General features: G+C 38.7%; 1 protein-coding gene across 1 annotated transcript in view; it reads left to right on the top strand.

The window, feature by feature from the left end:
* The window catches only part of LOC126106447 (uncharacterized), a 115,754-nt gene extending 113,212 nt beyond the window's left edge, over positions 1-2,542 (top strand). The window contains exon 8 of the mRNA XM_049912729.1: positions 636-2,542. Within this exon, the coding sequence (XP_049768686.1) occupies positions 636-742 (107 nt within the window). The 3' untranslated portion in view covers positions 743-2,542. The remainder of the gene's footprint in view (positions 1-635) is intronic.
* Positions 2,543-16,467: the final 13,925 nt, after the last annotated feature.

Here is a 16,467-nt window from a genome sequence, read left to right on the forward strand (position 1 = left end):
CTGTTTGATTTTAAAAGTTATCAATAGATACAGTACAAAATTTAGAGCCTCCAAAAATTCAAAATTAAGTGAAGTCGTATCTTATTAGTCACAACTTGTACAAATGAACTGAATTATTGAATCAGTACTTGTAAATACCTGTAAACACGTAATTAAACAGAGACTATTATAAATAAACCCTCATACATACTACACACAGTGTGTAACTCTTGCTTAGCTATCAGTAGGAACTAAACAATAGTTATTTAGAGCAACTTAAGAGGTAGCGGCCCCTTCAAAAGTAGCAGTTTTCCTTAGAATTCAGTTGACCAAACATAGCTATCATAACCATTAATAACATTAAATAGTGTAGCAAAACAGTACAGTTAATACAGCATACAGGTTACATTTCTGTAGTTTGTCTGTATATTGTTAATGAATCCCTGAAGGTGTTGCTATGTGACAGAGTATGCAGAATATGATCAACACATGATTTACCATTCTACAGAATGGTATACTGTATTTCAAGCTAAACAAAATCTTCCATTTTTTTTACATCCCCGCCCCCCCCCCTCCCTTTGTGGTTTATTTCTCAGTAATGTAGAATTACATCTGATTTGCTTAATATCTGCCTACGGCCTCTGTCTATTTCTCAGTGCCCAACGTATACTTCCTGCGAGTTGTCTACAGCTACTACTGGATGCTCGAAAAGAACCCAGAGTCTGACAGGCTGGTACCTAAGAATGAGAATATACAGTTGTGAACTGAGATGTTTACTTTTGTAGTTTGAATCACCATTATTTCTGTGAAACACTTAGCTGATGAAACTGCTTTGGACGTCTGTGAATGTTGAAGAAAGAATGGTTATTATTATTAGTATTAGTTTTGACAGTGAATCTAGAATCCATGTACTTCATTTATCGTTAATGGTGTCTACACTTTATAACTCAGACTAGACTTACTGCTTCCATTCTCATAAACAGTGGATTTCATAAATAATGCCAGAGACTATTGAAGGATACAAGAATTCATTTTGCAGTGTTTTCCATTGACTTTTGTGTATATAACCGTCGACTGTTGCAACTAGTAAAGAATAGTTAAGTAGTTGTTATTCAGTGTTGTCGGAAAAAACGTACTTATTTATTTTCATTATGTGTGTCACTGTGACTGAATTTCAATTTTTGTAACATAATGATGATCTTCAATCAATGTTACATGTCATTTGTAGACAAAAAATAAGACTTTTAGACTATTTAATTTTCTTAAATGAAGATTAATAGTTGAATGTATTTTTATTGAAATTAATAAATGTAAAATTTCTGTTCCATTATCTTTGTTAATTTCCTTGTAAAATTAAATCCATGTCATGAAAACACTGATTTTTGTAGATAATTGGCAGTCATCTGTTAGGCTGTACAACAAAAGGAGCTGACATAAAATAATGCTGTTAACAAATGCAAGCAATATTATTTTCAAGTTATTAGGACTGTACATGAATAAATTATTTTTTTATCAAACTAGAATTGCTGATTTAAATAAGTTCCATATATAAATCCATCAATCTCTTTTAAAAATTTTGAATTATAAAATATCAGCAGTTTGGACTTACAGTAGCTTATCCCAGGGGTTGCCTGTGTAAATCATGATATTCTTTCATAGAAGTAATACTTTATTAAATTTCTGTGTATAGCCATCTGCTGTAAGAAGTAGATTAAAGTGTGTTAAATAATTCAGTTAATTCACACATTATTTGTATGGGAAAAAATTATAAGGTTCGACAAAGGATTTCTATTGTTGTTGCTTTTTATGTCTTGTCTGTGCTTTGTTTAACTTTGATCCATAAAACACAGAATATTTAATAAATGCCATACACCAGTAGTAAAGTGATGCAGTTTAAATGTTAAAGTATGTGGTTCAACTAGTTCTGCTGTAAAAACAGTTGCCTAGTATTGGAACACATAAATGAGTAAAATAACATGCACGACATTGGTGCCACTTAATAACTGTGCAAAATAAAGAATTTAGAATTATATATTTAAGTAATGGGAAACACTAACAACTGGCTCAGCATACATTTTGGCTTTGGTGCAATTTATTCTCAGCAATACAATTCAAAATAATGTATATCATTAAGATTCTCATATACATACCAGAAGGAAAACCAACCTATACTAATCAGTAGCATCTATAATTCTGGCATCATAAAATAGTAACAGATATAACACTCTTTTATAATCAGGCTCTGAAAATAAAATGTCAGAGAGACCGCAGTGAAGTGTGCTCTGATCTGAAACTTCCTGACAGAGTTAAGCTATGTCCCAGTACATGGTTTCCCACATGGAAGTGCTCACTCAGCTAAGCCATCCAAGTAACCGCCCTCGCAGCTTTGCTCCTGCCAGTACCTTTTGGTCTTGAGACGTGCTTCAATATCTCAACAGGCTGAACACTTTCCTGTGAAAGCTGGTGATACTGAGATTCTCAAACTATGTACTTTTCCATGTTTTTACTCACTGTTTAAAATGTTGTATAATAAAATGGCTTACCACATGTCGCAACCCTGTAATCTTGTAAACAATTTTATTATATTACTTTTCAACTATATCCTGTTTACCATTTTTACCTGTACTTTGATGGACTTTAATTTTTTCACACTTTATGGCGTGTCAGGTGATATATGCATAGCCTGCAACGTTTTATCACTGTAAATAAACTCATGTTTGTTCAATGTGTCAAACATTGTAACTTCTCTTTTTATTCTTTTTCCATTCTGTTTTTATGCTGGCGACTGTAACTGAGGTTACTTTTCACATGGTAATCTATCAACGTTTTTAGTTATAAGTATATATATATAGTTGCAGAGACATCAGTGCACAAAATGAAATTAAAATGCATACGAAAACTGCCCATTCAGGAAACTAATTTCAATCTAGGATAAAGAAATCAATCTAGGGTGACCAAACATGCTGTATGAAAATATTATTTCTTCTTACATAACAGGAAATGATGAAATGATTTGCTAAATTTTAAGCACACAGTGAATCTCTATAGAAACTAACAGAATAATTTGTATACTAAAAATATAGCTATCCTCAGTCGAGAAGCGCATTAGGCATGATCTTGCTGGAGTGATATGCCCAAACCTTTCTCTTTTGTTTCAGTTGATTTACCCTGCCAGCGAAATGGGAATACATCCCTTGAAAATTGCAAACCTAAAAGAAATAAAGATATTCTTATAGCGACAGGAAGGTTATTCACATTGCTCTCACTAAAATTTTTGATTACTTACCTTATGATGTCAAATGTCTGGCATGTAGCAAAGTTAAATTTGAAAACAAATAAAAAAAGTTTTTCCTTGAGAACTCCTCGTCCACAGAATAATATGTGTATGGTGCTGTGTATGAGTTACCACATGGAAGTCTAACAATAAGAGTCTATGGAATATCACACCAACTGTGTGATTCAGTGGGTGTGGGTGTGAAGTAGAATGGAGGCTACAGGGCCATTGAACCACTGAAAAGAGTAAATGCAGCTGTTTGAATGTCACAAGTTACAGGCAGAAGGGAACCAATGGCGCAACCTAGGTGCTGTGAGTAACTGACTTGGAGAAGCAATTTAGCAAATCAGAGGTGCACAGCCGCGTATCAATAGGTGCCAGTTTTCTAACAAGGCATTCAAGACTGGCAGCTCTCCTTGACAGCGGGGCGTGTCACACCACCGGGTACACTCAGCAGCAGATGGGGCACCAACATTCCAGTCCACGGCGGGTCGCTGGTTCGACCCTCTGAGGCCAATGTGGGCCATCAAAGTGTGGCAGCTCTCCTGGACAGTGGGGCATGTCACACCACCAGCTACACACAACAGCAGGTGGGGCGCTAGAGTTCCAGTCCCTGGTGGGTCGGTAGTTCGACCCTCTGAGTCCAACACGGGGACTGTAGCCAGCCAGCGATGGGCCACTCCATGGCTTGCTACCGCGAGCAGACTTGTTGGCATCTAACAGGCACTGGGGGCATCCGAGGCGAGGGCCGCAGATTCGGACGTCGGATAGCAGGCACTTGTTGGCGCCTATGATCTGAACCACGATGGCGAAGAAGCATGCAGTGGGCCACCTGCGGCTCCCAGCGAGTGGCGCTGAGGCGGCAGGGGTGAAGACCGCTGAGTCGACTATCGGCGCATCCTGACGAACGAGGCCGACACAAAGCGGGGTGTTGCACGAGTCGCTGAGGCAGCCATTCCGCGGCAAGCCGTTTCGCAGACAGCGAAGTTGCGTCCTCAGCTTTGTGCGACCCAGTGATGCAGACCAAGGGGAATGCGGTACTGTAGTTGGAAACAATAAAGCACATGGAAAGCTCGGATGAGTCTTAATAAAGTGCCTTCTACCTCTTCCTGCTACGCTTGGTGTTTCTGTTACATTCAGTGACAGAAGCTGCCACTGCAGTTCCATATGATTTGTTGTGGATGATACTAATGTATACAGGTAATTTGCGACTTTAGGAATGCAAGAAGACCTGCAGAAGATCGATGTTCGGTGCAGGGAGCGGCAACTGACCCTGAACATAAACCAGTATAATGTGTTAAGTATATGTAACAGAAAGAGCCTTTATTGTATGATTATAAAATTGCAGAATAATCACTGGATGCTGTCACTTCCATAAAGTAACTATGAGTACAGGTATGGATTGATCAGAATTGGAACGACCGCCTAACATTAATCGCGAGTAAGCCAGACACCAGACTGTGATTCTTTCGAAGAATCCTCAGGAAATGTAGTCCTCCAAAGAAGGGAGGAGCTCACAAAGCACTACGTAGACCAATACTTGAAAACTGCTAGTCAGTGTGGGATCCATAACAGGTACGACTGGTGGAAGAAATGAAGAGGAACCAAAGAAGAGCAGCATGTCGTGTCGCAGTTTTACTCAGTTTTACTCAGTAAGCATCACAGAGATGGTCAGCCAACTCCAGTGGCAGAAGCTGCAAGAGAGGCCTCCTGCATCACATTATGGTCCTCTGTTATGTTCTGAGAGCGCACATTCCTAGAAGAGTCAACCAACATATTGCTTTCTCCTACGTATATCTGGCAAAAAGACCACGGAGATAAAATCAGAGAGATCTGGACCCACATAGAGGTTTATCAGCAATAGCTCTCCCCAGGAACATACACAACTGCGACAACAAAAGAGGATACACAAAGTACCATCCGCTATACACTGTAATGTAGATGTAGATGTAAATGTACAAGTTCACATGTGTATTAAAATATATATATAAGGTAAATCCGAGATAGATGGCTATGATTGTTCCAAAAGCCAGTTTCACAATCTAATACACAAAAAACCTGAAACTTTCCATAAATTGCTTTTTCAATTCATAAAGCACAAAAGTCGATTTCGTTTATTTGTACTAGCTACAAATTCGTAAGAAAAAAAAACATGTAACACTTGGCCATCTAATCCGAGTATCAGGGTTAGATGGCCAGACATGTAAGGGATAGATGGCCATTGGACAAAACACTTTTGAATCAAAGGGAAAATTATAAAAAGGCTTTTAATACTTTAAAAATGTTTCATTGAATTTTTCGATGTAAAATTATTTCATAAACATATAATTGTAGGTAAATTATAACTTAAACAGATCTTCATATGTAAAATGCAGTTTACAATTCTTGAACTTTTTAAATGTGGTACTTTTATTAACTCTTAGGAACATATCATTTTTACATATAAAATAATGAGATATCACTCAGTTATGCAGTTAGTAGAATTTGGAAGTAAGACTAATGTATGAAAAGGACTGTTTACTTTATGGGCATAGATTATTTTTTTAAGAAATTGCATGATGACATTGGTGGCACACATCAAAATATGATGTGCAGGATTCATGTAACCAACAACTACCCTTTTTCAGTAGTTTTTTTCCCAATAGTCCTGTGTTTCTTTTTCCTTTAGCACCAAGTTTCAATTTTTACTTTTTAATATTTTCTTTTGATGTCAAGGTTTTATCTTTAATTTTTCTAGGCCCACATTTTTTTGTCTAAGGTTTGGGTGTAGCCGGTAAAGGTGAAATATTGTTCAGAAGTTTTGGTGGAATGGGATTTTTTCTATATCACCGTTTAGTCCTAACAGGTTATTAGACCCTGTTTGATGAAGAAAGAATAAGTGGATTGCTGTCATAGCTGTGATAATAAATGGTAGTACAAAATGAAATGTAAAAAATCGATTTAATGTTGTGTTATCAACAGCAAATCCTTCCCACACTTAATGAACTAAATCTATTCCTAAGTAAGGAATTGCTGATAATAAATTAGTAATTACTGTTGCACCTGAGAATGATATTTGACCTCAAGGTAAAATATATCCTATAAATGCAATTGCTATAACTAAGAATAGAATTACTGTACCAATTAATCAGGTGTGTATATACATATAAGATCCATAGTAGATTCCTCGTCCTACATGTAACTAAATGCAAATAAAAAATATAGATGCTCCATTTGCATGTAAAGTTCGAGTCATTCAGCCATTATTTACGTCCCTCCAGATGTATACTAAACTACTAAATGCTATTTCAATATTTGATGTATAGTGTATAGCTAAAAATAGTCCAGTTACGATTTGAATTACTAAACACAATCTGAGTAGGGACCAAAAATTTCATCAAAATGAAATGTTTGTTGGTGCAGGTAAGTCAACCAAGGAGTTGTTAATAATTTTAATTAAAGGGTGTCTTAATCGTAAGGGTTTATTCATTACTAAATTATCGTATTTTACGAATAGGCCCCTGGTTAATATTAGTGATTTTAACTACTGCCAATAGTGCTAAAAGTAAATAAATTATTATTATTATTGTAATAATAAATGTTGGTCTATTATATAATTTTTCGAAAGAATGTGTTATTTCTTGGTAATTGATTGAGTTATCAATATTTATGGTTTCGGTATTTTTGAAGAAGTCTATAAATATTGTTATGTCTAAAATAATTAGTGTCACTACAATAAGGACTCATATTGTTAAGGTGATAATTATAGTAATTGATTTAGGTTGATATATTTCGTTTGCTGCAATTCTTGTAATACAAATAAGTAGAACTAATATGCCACCAAGAAATGTTAAGAATAAAATGTATGATAATCAACAACTTTCCATTATTGTTCCTGTTATTAATCCAACCAGGAAAGTTTGGAGGATAATGAAAAGTATTATTGATATTGGCTGTCCTAATTTAATATAATTAATATTTATTACATTTGATAGTGATATAATTATTGTTTTAATCATTTCGGGGGTTAGTTTATTTAAAATCTCGGTTTTGGGGACCTATGTTGGAAGCTATTCACCTCTGAAGGTTTAAAAATGGGGGCTAGCCTTATTTCCGGTTTACAAGACCAGTGTTTTTTTAACTATTAAAACTAATCTTTATATTCCCTATTTTTACTTCTTTATTGGTATATTTTGCTGGTGTCTATGTTTTTTCTTCTAAATGTAACCATTTTTAATGGTTCTTCTGAGATTGGAATATATTTTTCTTTCTTTATTTATACTAATTATCGTTTTTCTTATTGAATTTGATTATGATTATTTTTCCTGTTTTTTTTTAGTTTTTTCTGTTTGTGGAGGTGCTTTAGGTCTTTCTATTTTGGTTTCAATAGTTCGGTCTCATGGTAATGATTTTTTAAATTCTTTTGGGTTGTCTTTAAGTTGAAGTATTTATTTATAACTATTTTTTTATCCCTCTGTGTTTATTAAATAATTGTTGGCAGTTGGTTCATTCTTTAATATTCCTGTCTAGTTTTGTTTTTATGATTTGTCTATGTTCATATGCTGATTTGAATATAATTAGATACTATTTTGGTATTGATTATTTTTCTTTTAGTTTAATTTTGTTGAGTTTTTGAAATCGTTCTTTCATAATTACTGCTACAGGTTCAGTGTATTTAAGTTCTTATCATTCTAATTTTGTTGTTTTTATGGTTTTGATTTTAATAATTATACTTTATTGTTCACTTGCTGGATTGAGTGTTCTTTCTTTTTATATTTCTTGAGGCTAGATTGGCTCCTACTTTGCTTTTGATTTTAGGTTGGGGTTATCAACCTGAGCATTTGCAGGCTGGTGTTTATTTAATTTTTTATACTTTGGTTTCTAGATTGCCTTTATTGTTAGTTTTATTTAAGGTTTATGATTTTTCTAATACTTTATATTTCCCTTTATTGGTTGATTTTTGGTTCTTATTATTTTATATTTTATGTTTTTATAATTTTGGCCTTTTTAGTTAAGATGCCAATATTTTTGGTTCATTTATGACTTCCTAAGGCCCATGTAAAAGCTCCTATTTCTGGTAGAATAATTCTTGCTGGTGTTTTATTAAAGTTGGGTGGTTATCGTATTTTTCGTGTAATAAAGGTTATTTTTTATTTGGGTTTAAGGTTTAATTATTTCTGGTTATCTTTAGGTTTATCTGGTGGGGTTATTCTTAGATTTATTTGTTTTTGTTAGGTTGATTTGAAGTCTTTAATTGCTTATTCTTCTGTCGCTCAAATAAGAATGGTTATTGGTGGATTGATAACTATAAATTGATGGGGTTGTACGGGTTTGCTTTCTTTGATAGTTGGTCTTGGTTTATGTTCTTCTGGATTATTTTGTTTGTCTAATATTATTTATGAGCGTATAGGTAGATGAAGACTGTAATTTAACAAGGGATATAATTAATTTGATACCTAGAATGGCTTTGTGGTGATTCCTTTTAAGATCATGAAATATGGCTGCTCCTCCATCGTTGAATTTGGTAGGTGAACTTAGATTATTAAATAGAATTATGTCTTGATCTTCTCTTAGATTTTCTGCTTTGATTTTATTGACTGTGACATCGGCCGCAGCAGCCTATGTTTACATTAGTGAACAAAGTGTATATGCCTTTTTTTTCTAGTCGTCAGTCTTCTGACTGGTTTGATGGGGCCCAGCATGAGTTCCTCTCCTATGCCAACCTTTTCGTTTCAGAGTGGCACTTGTAACCTATGTCCTCAATTACTTGCTGGATATACTCCAATCTCTGTATTCATCTACAGTTTATGCGCTCTATCGCTCTGTCTAGTATTGTGGATGTCATTCCATGATGTTTTAACAGTGATACTGTCATCTTGGCCCTTCTCTTTCTCAGTGTTTTCCTTATATTCCTTTCCTCTCCGATTCTACACAGAACCTCCTCATTCCTTACCTTATCAGTCCACCTAATTTTCAATGTTCATCTCTAGCACCAAATCTCAAATGCTTCAGTTCTCTTCTGTTCCGGTTTTCTCACAGCCCATGTTTCACTACCATACAATGCTGGGCTCCAAACACACACTCAGAAATTTCTTCCTCATATTAAGGCCTATGTTTGATACAAGTATACTTTTCTTGCCCAGGGATGCCCTTTTTGCCAGTGATAATCTGCTTTCAATGTCCTCCTTGCTCCCTCCATCATTAGTAATTTTGTTGCCTAGGTAGCGGAATCCCTTTACTTCATCTACTTCGTGACCAACAATCCTGATATTAAGTTTCTGGGTGTTATCATTTATGCTTCAACTCGCAAGTCGCCGAAGTGGCGTCAAATCGAAAGACTTGCACCTGGCGAACGGTCCTAGTTACAGGACTTTTTTTTAAATTTTTGCTATTTCTCATTATTTTCGTCTTTGCTCCATTTACTCTCAGTCCATATTCTGTGCTCATTAGACTGTTGCACCTTTATACAAACGCATTTCCAGGTCAACAGATCCTATGAAAGTATCCTGATTTTTTCTATAGTCTTGCTTTCACTATCAACTACAGTGTCAGAATTCTCCCCAGAGAGTCCACAACTCTTTTGTGGATACATGCATGGCGATCATGGAACCCCAAGCTGCATACCCTCCCTTTCCACATCCCTCCCTGTTCCCGATCCTCCCCCTCCCCCGCCCCTTCCCTCCCCTTTCTCCATCTCTTTGGGAGAATGTTTCGCGCCTACGTCTGGAGACGGACGCTTGTGAATGTATGACATGGTTCCTCATCTTTTATCTCTATAATGGAAAGTTTCTGTCCTTACTTTGTCCTTCTCTTTCCCTTGATTCTTCTCCTTACCTTCTTCCCCGCTGCGGCGTTTAAGAATTCTTCCTTTTTCTTTGTTCCTCCTTTTCTCTTCCTTTCCTCCCTGTGCATGTCTGAAGGCCAACCCAAGCGTTTCCATGTGTAGTCGGTGACGGGGTAACGCGTAATTCCCTGCCCTGGGTAGACAAGTAAGACATGTACGTAACCCCTGCTAAAGTCCAGTTCCAGGGAGGGGTGATTACCCGAGTTGGTACCTTCCGAACGTGCCGATTGGTCCCTCCGTCCGTATCTCGTGAGGTGCGACCTGAGGTGTGGACAACCACCTAAGGCAGGAGTGCCCTCAGAGAGGGGCACCCACAAAGAAGGAGCGCGCCATCAGAGACGCCGGTTATCATGGGGGATACTTTCGCAATGGTTTCTTCTACTTTTACAACTTCTGCCCACAAAAGAAAGCTAGATAAGTCTCAGGCACAGAAAATTCTTCCCTCAGTGCCACAGTTCCTAGTTGTTTCTCAGTCTGACGAAGGTCAAGACTTCTCAAGAGTAAACCCTTTCATTATTCATTATTGCAGGTCCTGTGAAGTCTTGTTCCCGATTACGAAATGGCACCTTGTTGTTAGAAACAGTCAGTGTCCTCCAGGCACACAAATTGCTTCGAACTACACTATTACACACCTTCCCTGTCCGGGTGGAAGCGCCGCATACATTAAACTCATCATGCGGGGAGGTTTATACCCCTTAACTCGACGGTTTATCAAATGAGATTCAAAATTACCTGTCTGATCAGGGAGTAACGGCCATACATCGAGTAATGAAAAGTGTTGGAAAGGAATGGGTAATGAACCGCATCTCTTCTTCACGTTTGACAGAGTTCAACTTCCTTTGAACATTAAAGTGGGATATGAGATAATTTCAGTTCACCCTTCCCCTCGCTATCGGTGTCAGAGGTTTAATCATACCAGCCAGTTGTGTTCGAATGCTGCTAAATGCGTTACTTGTGGCAGGGATGCCTATGAGGGTGATTGTCCACCCCTATCCCCTCGCTGCATGAACTTTATGGGCGACCACGCTGCTTCCTCTAGAGATTTCCCTATTTTTAAAGTTTAACGAATTATTCAGGAAATCCGAGTGAAGGAAAAGGTGTCTACCTTTTGTAACAATACGAGTCAAGATAGATGTAACGGAACTTGAATAGCGTATTTGCCTCTATTGGTTACGGTAGAGAGACCGATCTTTCGGTCCTGTCTGTGTATATACATATGGCATGAATAAAGGCTGGGCGAGTGTAAGGCTATCGTTAAAAACACACGCCGCGCGATTTGTTACAATTTGGTCTGTCATAATAATAATAATAACTTGCTTTTGAATTTAGGGCATCATAATAAAAAAAAAGACGTCAGAATTGTCTCTCTGGTGCCTTTACATTTCCTAAAGCCAAACTTATCGTCATGTAACACATCCTTTTAATTTCCTTTTCCATTCTTCTATATATTATTCTTATCAGCAACTTGGATGCACGAGCTGTACAGGTGATTTGGCGGTAATTCTCGCACTTGCCAGCTCTTGCAATCTTCGGAACTGTGTGGATGATATTTTCGGAAACTCAGATGGTATGTCGCCAGACTCATACGTTCTACACACCAATACGAATAGTCATTTTGGTGCAAATTCCCTCAATGATTTTAGAAATTCTGATGGAATTTTACCTACCCCTGCTGCCTTATTAGATCTTAAGTATTCCAGAGCTCTTTTAAATTCTTATTCTAATAATGGATTCCTTATTTCTTCTAAATCTACTCCTATTTCATCTTCTATCACATCAGACAAATCGTCCCGCTCAAGAGGCCTTCCATTTACTCCTTCCATCTATCCTCCTACTCCTATGATGTTACCATCGTTGCTTTTAATTTCACCGATGGCTGTTTTGGCTTCCTGTATGTAGTCCTTCCAACGATCATTTACTTTTATTTTTCTTCACATATTTCATGCAGCCATTTCGGCTTTGCTTCCCTACACTTCCCTTTAATTTCATTCCTCAGCGATTTGTGTTTCTTATTCCTGAATCCCTCCCCCCCCCCCCCCCCCCCCCCATGAACCATAGACCTTGCCGTTGGTGGGGAGGCTTGCGTGCCTCAGCGATTCAAATAGCCGTACCGTAGGTGCAACCACAACGGAGGGGTATCTGTTGAGAGGCCAGAAAAAACATATGGTTCCTGAAGAGGGGCAACAGCCTTTTCAATAGTTGCAGGGGCAACAGTCTGCATAATTGACTGATCTGGCCTGGTAACACTAACCAAAACGGCCTTGCTGTGCTGGTACTGCGAACGGCTGAAAGCAAGGGGAAACTACGGCCGTAATTTTTCCCGAGGGCATGCAGCTTTACTGTATGATTAAATGATGATGGCGTCCTCTTGGGTAAAATATTCCGGAGGTAAAATAGTCCCCCAAACGGTTCTCTGGACGGGGACTACTCAGGAAGACGACGTTATCAGGAGAAAGAAAACTGGCGTTCTACGGATCGGAGCGTGGAATGTCAGTTCCCTTAATTGGGCAGGTAGGTTAGAAAATTTAAAAAGGGAAATGGATAGGTTAAAGTTGGATATAGTGGGAATTAGTGAAGTTCGGTGGCAGGAGGAACTAGACTTTTGCTCAGGTGAATACAGGGTTATAAATACAAAATCAAATAGGGGTAATGCAGGAGTAGGTTTAATAATGAATAAAACAATAGGAATGCGGGTAAGCTACTACAAACAGCACAGCGAACGCATTATTGTGGCCAAGATAGATACGAAGCCCACGCCTATCACAGTAGTACAATTCTATATGCCAACTAGCTCTGCAGATGACGAAGAAATTGAAGAAATGTGTGATGAAATAAAAGAAATTATTCAGATAGTGAAGGGAGACGAAAATTTAATAGTCATGGGTGACTGGAATTCGGTAGTAGGAAAAGGGAGAGAAGGAAACGTAGTAGGTGAATATGGATTGGGGGTAAGAAATGAAAGAGGAAGTCGCCTGGTGGAATTTTGCACAGAGCACAACTTAATCATAGCTAACTCTTGGTTCAAGAATCATGAAAGAAGGTTGTATACATGGAAGAAGCCTGGAGATACTGACAGGTTCCAGATAGATTTAGGAACTAGGTTTTAAATTGTAAGACATTTCCAGGGGCTGTCGATTCTGATGAGTAACACGCTCTCAGTCCTGCCTTCGTATTCATAAGGAATCCTACTCCCGTTATACCATTTTCTGATGCTATTTGTATTATCCTATACTCATCTGACCGGAAATACTTGTCTGCTTTCCATTCCACTTCACTGACTCCTACTAGAGTTTCCCTACCACGTTCAACCTCCTGACATGCCACGCCCCAAATCGTATAACGTTATCTTTTCGTTGTTTACCCAATCTTTCTCACAGTCACCTCCGTCATGGCAGCCCCTCTTTGAGTTCCGAATGGGGAACAATTCGGCCATCTTTTGCCAATGAAGAGATCATCATGACACTATTCAACCATAGGCCACATGTCCGGTGGATACATGTTATGTCTTTAATGTAATGGTTTTCATTGCCTTCTGCAGCCTCATGTGATTGATCATTGCCGATTCTTCCACCTTCATGGGCGGTTTCCCACCCCAAGGACAAGAGAGGGTCTGAACCTCTGTCCGCTCCTCCGCCATCTTTGACAAGGCCGTTGGCAGAAGAAGGGTGGAAGTCTTCGGACGCCAATGCTTGTAGTTATAAAAATGGATCTACTGAAAGGAGGTGAATTTGCATGTCTAGCATAGATAATCACAGTGTAATGCTTATGTCAATTCACATGAAACATCTGGAGCAAAACAATCGCAGTGATACATTGATGGGTGCAAACTGAAAGTAAAATATGTATTTGTTTGTTGTCACATACTAATAAAACATTAAACCACTGACTGGAGGTCACCCCATGTTAACAGTGTCACCATGTTCCATATACTAATAATAAACAATAAAACGAGAACGTAAAGTTACATTAATGCAGATATAGTCTATTGAAAATCCTCAAAGAGTAGCATGCCTAACGATCTGAGTATCATATAGGAATATAGGTTCCCCTGTTACATGTTCCACACTATATCTTTACATGTACTATAAACGATTAAGCCATAGTAATAAAAAACCTACTAGACCACCAATACCAAAACCACATCAAAGTAAGTAACCTACATTTTTTACAAGAAGGGATAAAGCTGTACATAAGAAGGTGGGCGTAGTATGAGCATGAATGCTCAAAGTAAAAAAAAAACCGGCTGTTGAAAGCCGAGAAGCAAAAGTGTCCTAACTAACAGAAACAAAATGCTGGGGACTCATCACAAAGAGTTATGGAAGAAGATAAGGACTCAAGTGTATCAGTAAAACTTTAGTGGTGTCAGTGCGCCTGTCCAGATCAGAATATTAAAATGTGTGAGCAATCAGTAGGTCAGCTGCGCCATAAAGCAACGGAATCTAGTTAGTGTCACATCACCAAGGCCCTTAGGCTCTAGATATGGTCGAAACGAATGAACCAGCAAACCAGAACTATCTCAAGGAACCAGTAACGGCTGAGCACAAATCGTTACTAATCACAGCTGGTGCGTAATGAAAGCAGGGAAATATTACACTACTGGCCATTAAAATTGCTACACCAAGAAGAAATGCAGATGATAAACGGGTATTCATTGGACAAATATATTATACTAGAACTGACATGTGATTAAATTTTCACGCAATTTGAGTGCATAGATCCTGAGAAATCAGTACCCAACCAGCTCCCGCCATAATAACGGCCTTGATACGCCTGGGTATTGAGTCAAACAGAGCTTGGATGGCGTGTACAAGTACAGCTCCCCATGCAGCTTCAACACGATACCACAGTTCATCAACAGTAGTGACTGGCGTATTGTGACGAGCCAGTTGCTCGGCCACCATTGACCAGACGTTTTCAATTGGTGAGACATCTGGAGAATGTGCTGGCCAGGGCAGCAATCGAACATTTTCTGTGTCCAGAAAGGCCCGTACAGGACCTGCAACATGCGGTCGTGCATTACCCTGCTGAAATGTAGGGTTTCGCAGGGATAGAATGAAGGGTAGAGCCACGGGTCGTAACACATCTGAAACGTAACGTCCACTGTTCAAATTGCTGTCAATGTGAACAAGAGGTGACCGAGACGTGTAACCAATGGCACCCCATAACATCACGCTGGGTGATACGCCAGCATGGCGATGACGAATACACGCTTCCAATGTGCGTTCACCGCGATGTCGCCAAACACGTATGCGAACATCATGATGCTGTAAACAGAACCTGGATTCATCCGAAAACATGACGTTTTGCCATTCGTGCACCCAGGTTCGTCGTTGATTACACCATCGCAGGCGCTCCTGTCTGTGATGCAGCGTCATAGGTAACCGCAGCCATGGTCTCCGAGCTGATAGTCTATGCTGCTGCAAACGTCGTCGAACTGTTCGTGCAGACTGTTGTTGTCTTGCAAATGTCCCCAACTGTTGACTCGGGGATCGAGACGTGGCTGCACGATCCGTTACAGCTATGCGGTTAATATCCCTGTAATCTCGACAGCTAGTGATACGAGGCCGTTGGGATCCAGCACGGCGTTCCGTATTACCCTCCTGAACCCACCGATTCAGTATTCTGCTCACAGTCATTGGATCTCGACCAACGCGAGCAGCAATGTCGCTATACGATAAACCGCAATCGCGAAAGGCTACAATCCGACTTTTATCAAAGTCGGAAACGTGATGGTACGCATTTCTCCTCCTTACACGAGGCAACACAACAACGTTTCACCAGGCAACGTTGGTCAATTGCTGTTTGTGTATGAAAAATCGGTTGGAAACTTTCCTCCGGTTGGAAACTTTCCTCATGTCAGCACATTGTAAGCGTCGCTACCAGCGCCAACCTTGTGTGAATGCTCTGAAAAGCTAATCATTTGCATATCACACCATCTTCCTTCTGTCGGTTAAATTTCGCGTCTGTAACACGTCATCTTCGTGGTGTATCAATTTTAATGTCCAATAGTGTATGTAAAGCCTCTTGACAGCAAGAGGGTCAGTGGAGGACAAATAAGAAACGTTAATGAAAACAGCACTTGCATTAACGTTCATTGCTTTAGGTAAAGCTCAAACGAATGAGTACTATGACTCTGTATAGGAACTCATGAATAAGTGAGTAACTGAAGAATAATGTCTATATGAAAGAGGTGCTTATTTTTGGTCAGTACATACATATTTTGCAAGGGGAAATTTACTATGATATGTGCAATCCTTGTTGTATCCCCTAATTACTCTAAATGATATTTCGAATGCACTTGACTAAACATCTACTGTCCTGAATCATTCTCATCATAGTTCTAGCAGAGAAGGTGGAACTAACATAAAAAACTTGGTACCATGAAAGTACA

Source organism: Schistocerca cancellata, chromosome 10, assembly GCF_023864275.1.
Source record: "Schistocerca cancellata isolate TAMUIC-IGC-003103 chromosome 10, iqSchCanc2.1, whole genome shotgun sequence".
NCBI lineage: Eukaryota > Metazoa > Arthropoda > Insecta > Orthoptera > Acrididae > Schistocerca > Schistocerca cancellata.